This window comes from Microtus oregoni, unplaced genomic scaffold (genome assembly GCF_018167655.1).
Source record: "Microtus oregoni isolate MIOR12 unplaced genomic scaffold, Mior012 000013F_ref0000133, whole genome shotgun sequence".
Classification (NCBI taxonomy): domain Eukaryota; kingdom Metazoa; phylum Chordata; class Mammalia; order Rodentia; family Cricetidae; genus Microtus; species Microtus oregoni.
In genome coordinates, this window is record NW_024543072.1 from 38,718,288 (window position 1) to 38,727,597 (window position 9,310).

At 47.4% G+C, this 9,310-nt stretch overlaps 1 protein-coding gene across 1 annotated transcript in view; it reads left to right on the top strand.

Moving 5' to 3' along the window:
* The window catches only part of Tnn (tenascin N), a 62,803-nt gene extending 57,330 nt beyond the window's left edge, over positions 1–5,473 (top strand). The window contains exons 20-21 of the mRNA XM_041662841.1: positions 1,622–1,785; positions 4,395–5,473. Coding sequence (XP_041518775.1) covers positions 1,622–1,785; positions 4,395–4,535 — 305 coding nt within the window. The 3' untranslated portion in view covers positions 4,536–5,473. The remainder of the gene's footprint in view (positions 1–1,621; positions 1,786–4,394) is intronic.
* Positions 5,474–9,310: the final 3,837 nt, after the last annotated feature.

Here is a 9,310-nt window from a genome sequence, read left to right on the forward strand (position 1 = left end):
GCTGAAGGCCATCAGAGACAGACTGCACTTACTAGTAGGGATGAAGCCCTCTGTGTGAGTGAGGGGGGTCCCAGGTGAATCTGCGTTTCTTAGAATCTGAGAACCAACAGTTGAATCTTGGTGCTCTCCTTAACGGACTCGGGGACCTTAGGTGGCCACAGACTAATAATCCCCAGGTGTTCGTTTCCTTGTGGGATCCAGAGGGGTCCTGCCCACCTTGTAGGCCTGTGAGAGTCACAGTAATCAGATGTAAATATGACTGTCATTGGTGCAGGAGGGGAACTTGATTAAGCTGATGATTGATATGGGCTCTTATTGCCTTTTATGAGCTGAAAAAGAAAGTAAACTTATAAATGGAAGACAAATGTGGTAGGCAAAAAGGTGCAGTCGAGTGAAGTAATTAAAGCAGATGGCAGACAGGATGTAATGAAGCATTAAATTGTACATACATGCCCAGAAGGGCTCGAGAAGTTCAGGTGTGTGTGTGCGTGCGTGCGCGTGTGTACCGGAGGAGGATCAGTGAGGAGAATCTTATTCAGTAGTGGAGTTGAGCTAGGCTTTAAGGGAGGCCTGTTTACCTCATCAGTAGAGACAGCGGATTGGAGGCTCCATCGGAGACAGCTCAGCAGCAAACCTGCCCGGCAAGGGGGCTGAATCGTCTCTGTGGTGGTAGGTGGGATGGTAGATTTGAGACAGTGCAATGGGTATTTCCACAGGGGCTGGGAGATGAAGTGTGAGGGGGAGGTTGGTGGGTGAACACAGGCTCAGAGCGGGAGCGAGGCCTGGATGGCAGCTGTGTAGAGGTGGGGAGAGTGACTTGAGAAAGTAGGGCTAGATCAAGGGTATGAAAGGCTTATCAAGCAAGGTGCATGTGTTTGGGTCTGGAACAGCAGGAAACATGGTCACTATGGCAAATGCAGAAGGACGGAGAGAAGGGCCGTTAGACCCTTGATGTAATGATAGAACTTCTAAGTGTAAAGGCTGCTGAGGTTGGTGGAGAAACAGGCCTGGCGTTTGAGTGACAGGCCTGCAAGGACAACCTCTTCATCTCTCTACATCATGTTCTCACGTAGTTAGCCGTTCCGAGAGAGTTGTGAGTATCTGTGATATACAACAGGATCCTTGGTGTTTTCCTGCCTAGATATTTCCTGCTGGGGCCTCTTTCCTCATGGTTCCTGCCCCCACCCCGTTTGGGGTATGAGAACAAGGTTTAATGCTAGACTCATTAAGGTAGCTCTAGTACCCATCAATACAGAGAGGCTGCCTACTGGTAATTTAGGCTTCCTCAGTGTTCCACATCCTCAGCATCCTCCACAGGGCTAAGCTGTTTCTGAGGCAGCAGAATGTGACACCAGAGAGGCTTGTGGCGGGGGCGGTAGGGGAGCTGCCTGCTCATCCTTCTTAAATTTTCATTGATGTAAGGTACCTGGTCCATGACCACAGCCATGCTAGCCCCACAGCACACGTGCTGGCTTTGGGGATCCAGTTCTTGGCTAGTTCCCAGTAGTACAGGCCCAGAAACCTGCTCACTGTCCCTGCAGGGTCTTAATACTCAGGGTCATCCTGTTCGGTGGCACTGTCCTGGAGTACAGCTTCAACTCCCTTCTTATCTCTCCCTCAGGAGATGCTCTCACTTACCACAATGGATGGAAGTTCACGACCTTTGACCGAGACAATGATATTGCCCTCAGCAACTGTGCGCTGACACATCATGGTGGCTGGTGGTATAAGAACTGTCATTTGGCCAACCCTAATGGCAAATATGGGGAGACCAAGCATAGTGAGGTAAGTGACAGGTGCATATCTTTTCTATCACAAGCTTTGTCTGTCTATACTCCCAAAGCAACACCTTCCAGGTCAGTGTGGTAGCCCCGCCCCCTCTCTCTAAAGCTTTCAGTGAAGGCAGGAGAACATGATCTAGGCTTCGAGATGTCTCCAGATGATAGACACTATAGGGTCTGCATTGCACTACCACACCCTATAGGGTCTGCACCGCATTACCATACCCTATAGAGTCTGCACTGCACTACCACACCCTATAGGGTCTGCAATGCACTATCACACCCTACAGGTTTTCACTACACTACCGCACCCTATAGGGTCTGTACTGCACCACCACACACGTTCTCAGCTGCAGATGGGTGACTGGCTGTCACCCATTTATGAAAACCATTGATGTGAATCATGTGCCATCTCACTTCATTTGTAAGTTTTTTTGTAATCTTTATGAGACAGGGTGAGTCTCATCTAGCCCAGGCTGACCTTACACTTGCCCTGTAGCTGAGGCTAATCATAAACCCATGATCTTCCTGCCTCTACCTTGTAAATTACGGGATTATAGGCATTTGCCACCACATATGGCTAAATTTTTGTTGTTGTTCATTTGTTTACACAGACTCTTGCTATTTAGCCTAGGCTGGCCCTGGAATCTGAATTCTCCTACTTAGCCTCCTGAGAGCTGGGATCACAGGCATTCGCCACCACACCTAGCTCTCAGTGTTCCTTACTAATTCACAAACAGACCCTGCTATAGATCAGGTTACTTCAACAAGGTTAGGTGGTTTAGAAAAAGGACATGTGCCTAGTGGTGGTAGTGGTGGTGGTGGCAGTGGTGGTGCATGCCTCTAATCTGAGCACTCAGGAGGCAAAGGCCGGTGGATCTCTATGAATTTGAGGCCAACCTAATCTACAAAGCGAGTTCCAGGTCAGCCAGAGCTGTTACACAGAGAAACTCTGTCTCCAAAAAACAAAAACAAACGAGCAAAAAAAAAAAAGGGAAGAAAGAAAGAAAAGAAAACAGACATGCATATATATCTCATAGTTCTAGAGGCTGCCTAATCCATGATCAGTGCCCACATATTCATTCTTGATGGAGCTTTGCTTCTTGGCTGGAAATAGACACCTTCCAGCTGTATCTTCATACAATACAGAGAGGCTTTCTGACCTCTTCCTCTTCTCTTGTGGGCACATCTAAAAATGACCTCCCAGAGAACTGCCTCTGAATATCACCAAACCGGGGCAATAAAACTTCAACGTGCAGACTTTGGGGAGGGCACAGACATTCTGTTCAAAAGCGGACACTTCATTGTCTTTCCCATTGTCTCCAGTAAAGCTGTCCCTTTCAGTCCCGTGATCACTGGGTGAGCAGATTCTACTCTAGGTCAGACCCATCCTTGGCTCCACTTTAACCCGAGTCACCAAGAGTCTGCTGCAAACACCCTGTCCGCTTCCCTCTGTCACGACTGTATTCAGGACTGAGTGTATGTGAGCACTCCTCCCTTGCGGACTTTCCTGTCAGTACTTTCTGGGACCTCCATGATCCTTGCTTATCAGTGTGGCTCTTTGCCAGATATAGGACATCTGTCGACCCCTCTTGGCTTCTTGAAAATTGTACTTTCTTATACTCACCATCGATCTCTTGTCCTTCATAAGCCTGTCCCAGGTCTCTAATTTCCAACCAGGTCCTGATCCTGGCCTTTATGAAGCCACCTCTCCCCAGAACTCAGATATACTAATATTACCATAAATATTAGCGCCTCTCAAATCCAGGTACATTTTTATTACTTTGGTCCTTACTAGGTAGCCAGCATTCCCAATCCTTATATAATTTTCTTTTTCAAAGGAAAGAAGAAATTTGCCCCCAGGGTCATGGGGAGGGTTGGCCCGTGAATCATGGTGGCAGCATGTGGGCTGACCAGGGGAAGCCTATGATCGGAAATCAAATATTTGAAAGGAGCAGCCACCATGCCCTAAACCATTCCTGCATTTGCTAATAAAAGACATTCATCTGGTTAATGTGCTTTTCTTGGTCTGCAAGGCATTTAGGTTCTTGTTTATTATTTACCTCACAAATTAAAATACATAAAATTGGTCACTTGGGCTCTTTATTGGCCAGGTTGCAAGGTTATTAAGTGAATTAAATATTATTGGGCCCACCAGTCAAAAGACATAAAATGAAATTTTGTTTTCAGCAGGCCATTTGTTACCCCAGCACTAATATCTGAACAGTCTAAATTGAAAATGATTTTACACAATTGGCTAATTAATGTTTATTTTTGCCTTTTAGCTTTTGGAAAAGACAGAGTAAAGCAATAACGGGTTTACTGATCTCTGCCTAGATTGCCCTTCTTGTCATCCTTGTCCTCTGGCCTCTCCCACATCCGTTTTCCCGCCATGGAGACCTGTCTGCCCAGTTTGTCAAATTCCAGGAGAGGGTGCATGATCTGGTCCTCCTGTCTTGGCTCATAACCAATTCCTACTGGAACTTCCTCTTCCTTTTCCTCCTCTTTCAGAGAGGGAGTGACTTCTCTCTCTAGGATCCCCTCTATCATAAACCACCTTACTTTTTGCCCAAATACTTTTTCTTCATGTAGATTTGTTTGTTTGTTTTGTAGGGCGTGAACTGGGAGCCGTGGAAAGGTCATGAGTTCTCCATTCCTTACGTGGAGCTGAAAATCCGCCCCTTTGGTTACAGCAGAGACCGTTTCTCTGGCAGAAGGAAGCGGTCCATAGGAGGAAGAGCGAGAATGTTCTGAAGGCTGATTTGAGCCTGTCTTCACAGGAGACCAGACAAGCTTAGGGCGGGCAGGTGGCCGTGACTGGGAAGCTGAAGTCTGAGGGATGTTCATAGCCTCTAACTTCTTAGATTGCTGGATACCTACAGGGCTAACGATATCATCACACTTCAAGTTTTAGAGGTTCCTACCATGTCACCTGCATGTTTGCCAGTCTCTACGGAGGGCCCAGAAAGTCAGCAATGTAATTAGACAGTTTGGACGTATGGGACACAGTATTGGAGCCGTATGGTTTTAAAGTCCATCCTTAATGACAGCTGTATTGGATTAGGGTGAAGAAATGAACCATCCAGTAGATCACCAACTGGAAATCTTTAGAAACTGGAGGAGATCTTTGTATATATCTGATGTAGATCTTTCTAGAAGAAAAATCGAAAGTGGGGTTCTGATCCCTCAGAGGTCTGAACTGAGGCAACCTGCTACTTGTTGTCTCTGGCTCCCCCCAAGGAAAAGTACAAATCTTCCTCCTTTTAAATTTTGTGTGTGATGAAGGGCAGAGAGAGCACCGTGGGCCCCTGATGCCTTGGTATTTAGCTAAGTTCTGACTGATCTCTAGCCTGCTGGAGACCAAAGCTCCTATTTCATTGCTATTTTTAACCGCCCCTTTCCAGATATTTGCATAATCTCTTTCCTAGATCTGCATATGTTGTAAATAAATTTGCAGTCATTTCAACTTTAAATAATCTGTCTCTCTAAATAACTGGTATCCGCCCCCCCCCCCCAAGTCTTCCCTAAATGGCTTGGGCCCATCAGCCCTCAGCCTCCCTCCTTCCCTGCTCCCCATTCTGGAAGCTCCCTCATCTCATCCTTTTTGTGTGTCTGGTATCGTTTTGGAAGATTTTCTGTAGCCAAGTCAGTGACCATTGAAGTAACTTAAATTCCCATTCAAGAAAAAAAAAAATAAACAAACCGTTTGATTTTTCAAAATTGCCTTATGTTGTCTTCTTCACTTAAGTGCGCTCGGATCCTAAATTTAACGTAAGTACAAGTGAAGGGACGATTTGAGCATTATCCAGGAATGCGGTTGGCTGTAGTCTTACTTGTGTGATAAGACAGCATGCTCTTTGGAATGCAGTCGAAGTATGAGCGGGGAGGAAGGCCAATGTTCTAGAAGCTGCGCTTCCCCTTCTGGTCCAGGCTATACATTGTTGCTTAGCTTTCCCAGGTTTAAACTCTGGGTCAATGCCAAGCCACACACCGGAAATCACTTCTGTCAAGCTTTCAGATTTTCAGTCTCCGCACCCCCTAGTAAGGCCACAGCAGCAGCTAGATCTGTCTGCTAATGAGAGGGCTAAATGACGTTCACTACGGGTTGGGGCTGATCATTATAAAGGTGTGTGCGCATTGGTCATTGATTCAAGACTGTAGTAAGGGGTGGCCTGCTAGAGAAACAGATGAACGAGCCGCGCTCGGTCCTGGAGCTGAGGGAGCTCGGAGGCTGTCATGTATTCAACACTTACTATTTAAATACACTTATCCCGTACCAGGCTCTGCCCCTAAACAAAGCAAATCCACACGTAGTCTAGCCAAAGGTTGCCAATAAACAAATGGTGCTTCTACTCCAGCGGTGGCGAGTGACAGTAAATGACCAATCATCTCCCGTGTTCGAGCCTGACAACAAAAACCAAGTCAGTTTTTATGACTTCAAGTGATCACCTGAGGGGAGTCACGGAGGTGGGTAGTGATGGAGGTGGGGACTTTGAAGACTTTCTGGAGGGGAGATATTTTCAGGACAGGCTCTTGGAGTCTTGGTACACTTTTGTTGGGGCTTAAGCCTGAGGTAACTTCCTCTTCTGTCTTGGGTCCCTCTGTAGAGCCTCTGTGCTCCATCCAGGTCCTCTCCTCAGATTCTTCTGCAGCATACTGTGCTTGTTTGCACAAACAGGCCTCATCTCTGCAGATCAGAGTCCTTGGGCTCATTCTGGTGGGTTCAAGCCTTTTGCTGCTTTGGCAAAGTGGATTCAGTTCCCAGCACTGGCCCAGAGCCAGAGATGGCAAACACCAACTTCTAACAGACTTCTTACATGTGCTTGTTAAGACATTGTCTTAGTCAGTGTTCTATTGCTGGGAAAGAGACTCCATGACCACAGCAACTGTTATCAAAGAAAGCATTTAACTGGGGCTGGCTTACAGTTTCAGAGGCTTAGTCTGTTATCGTCACAGTGGGAAGTGTGGTGGCACACAGTCAGACATGGTACTGGAGGGGTAGCTGAGAGTTCTACATCCAGATTCCCAGGCAGCAGGAAGAGAGAAAGAGGTACTGGGCCTGATTTGGGGTTTTGAAATATCAAAGCCCAAAGCCCAATGACACACTTCTACCAACAAGGCTACACCTACTTAAACAAGATCACACCTTCTAATCTCTCTCAAGTAGAGCTGCTCCCCGATGACCAAACATTCAAATATATGATCCTATGGGGCCATTGTTATTCAAACCACCACAGAAGTAGATTGGTAGCCTCCCTCCTGACATGTTATGACCCATTGAAACTACTGCTAGGGCTGGCTGGGGACTTCTCTAAGTAGTTCTGCTAGAAAGCCACCCATAGCCTTTGTTCTGGAGGAGGCTTTGGTGGTACCAGATGATACCATGTACATCCCAGGTTCATTGACCAGCAGGGTTGCTCTGCTGCTGGCCACTGTAGTGGCGTGTGGGAGATTGGAGCTGCTTTAACATCTCTTACATATATAACAAAGTCCTATGTTACTATGGAGAAATCTTTAGCTGACTGTTGATTGTTTGAAAGAAAGGGCATGGCATTATTAGGAGGTGTGGCCTTGTTGGAGTGGGCGTGGTCTTGTAGGAGGAAGTGTGTCACTGAGTGGCTTTGAGGTCTCTTTTGATCAAGATACACTCAGTCTCACAGTAGTTTCCTGCTGCCTGTTTATCAGGACATAGAACTCTCAGCTTCGCCAGCACCATGGCTGCCTGACTGCTACCATGTCCCGTCAAGACGATAAAGGACTAAATCTCTAAAACTGTAAGCCAGCCCCAGTGAAATGTTTCCTTTATAAGAGTTGCTGTGGTCACGGTGTCTCTTCACAGCAATAGAAACCCCAACTAAGACAATGACCTTCAAAGATTCCACTGTGAGCAGGGAAGGGATTCGTTTTCAAGGAGTGTTTAGTGCTGCCCTTTGCTTTAACGTGGCCAGCCCAGCAGTTCATTCCAGGAACTGAATACGGGCCTAGGAAAAGCGTAGATCTGCTTGTCAGGGAGGGTGAAACACTTTTTTTAGAGTCGGTGGGTCTAGGAAGTCATCCCATGCTTCAGGATGACCCAAAGTGAACGGAGGTTTGAGGAGTGGGGATACACTAGAAGCCAGGAGCAGAGCATGGGCCAGGACTTCTGTCCCACAAACTTTGATAGTTTCCCGAGGTTGTCTATTCTGCGCATGCGCAAGGTAGAGCTGCGCAGGCAAACTGATCAACTCTCAGAAACGTGTGGGAAGACAGCTCGGAAACTAATCCGGATGGTGGAGGCTTAAGCAGAAAGTGAGTCACTAGGGGTGTGGTTGGTACTGTGGTGTGTGTGTGTGTGTGTGTGTGTGTGTGTGTGTGTGTGTGTGTGTGTAATTCCACCAAGATTATCAGAGTATCAGGCCTAGAAAGAGAGACTGAATGGCAAGGGGAGCAGCCAGACACCTGGGAGAGTAAGGCTATGCCTGAGACAGGCAGCATGGCTTCTCAGTGGGTGAGAAGACCAGGAAACCCGTGGAGAGGACAGCAGGGATTCTTTGCTGCAACGCTGTACTGTCTGTTCACATTGCCCGTCAGAGCCGGTGTGAACTTTGATGTGTGTCCTTTTGCTCACTCCAGAGTCCCCTTCAGTGGGTCTTGGGTGAGTTCTGCGCATCTGAGCTTTTCAGAGTTCCCTAGGGGACTCTAACAAGGACCCAGGTGGGAGAGCCACTGTCCCCTTGAAAAGTCTTTGGACGTAGGGGAGTGACCAGTGCTTTTGAAACCTTGAAGTGATGTGGCAGGCTTGTAGTTAGGGAACATTAGTTTGGTGACAGGATGGAGAAGGCAACATAGTGGGTTTTTTTGGAAACTATCTAAAATTGTGTGTGTGTGTGTGTGTGTATGTGTGTGTGAGAGAGAACATGAGTGGGCGTGCATGTGTGGAGGCCAGAAGTTTACCCTTACCCTGCATTTCCCTTGCTCACTTTCTCCTTCATTTACTGAGACAGGCCCTCTTTCTGAACCCAGGACTCACAGGTTTCAGTCCGTTCTGCCTCCTCTGTGTGAAGATTGGCGTCAGGTGGGCTGCCACACCGGACGAGCCTTCAGGCCTCACACCTGAGCAGTAGTTGCTTTCGCCACCACGGGCTATTTCCCTAGTCTTGGCGCTGTTTTTAATCGGCACATAGGGATGGGGAAAATGTGACATTTCAGTGTGCTTATACGATGTGACAGGGTCAGATCAGGGTGACTGACATATGATCGCCTCAGACGTTTATCCTATCTCAGTGTGGCGAACATGCAAAGTCTTCTCTATTAGTTATTTTGAAATATACATTTAATCCTCTCCAGCCAGTTACTCCACTGTGATACACAACACCGGAATTTATTCCTCCTGTCTGAGAGCACCCTGTACCCCTTAACCACCTGCAAGGGCTGGGGGCGGGGTACATAGGGAAAGGATGGAGGTTCCCAGACCAGCTGCAGCTGCTGTAATAGTTCAGGCAAGAGGCAATGATTCCCTTAGCCTGTGTCAGGGAGAGATCTGTGGAGTC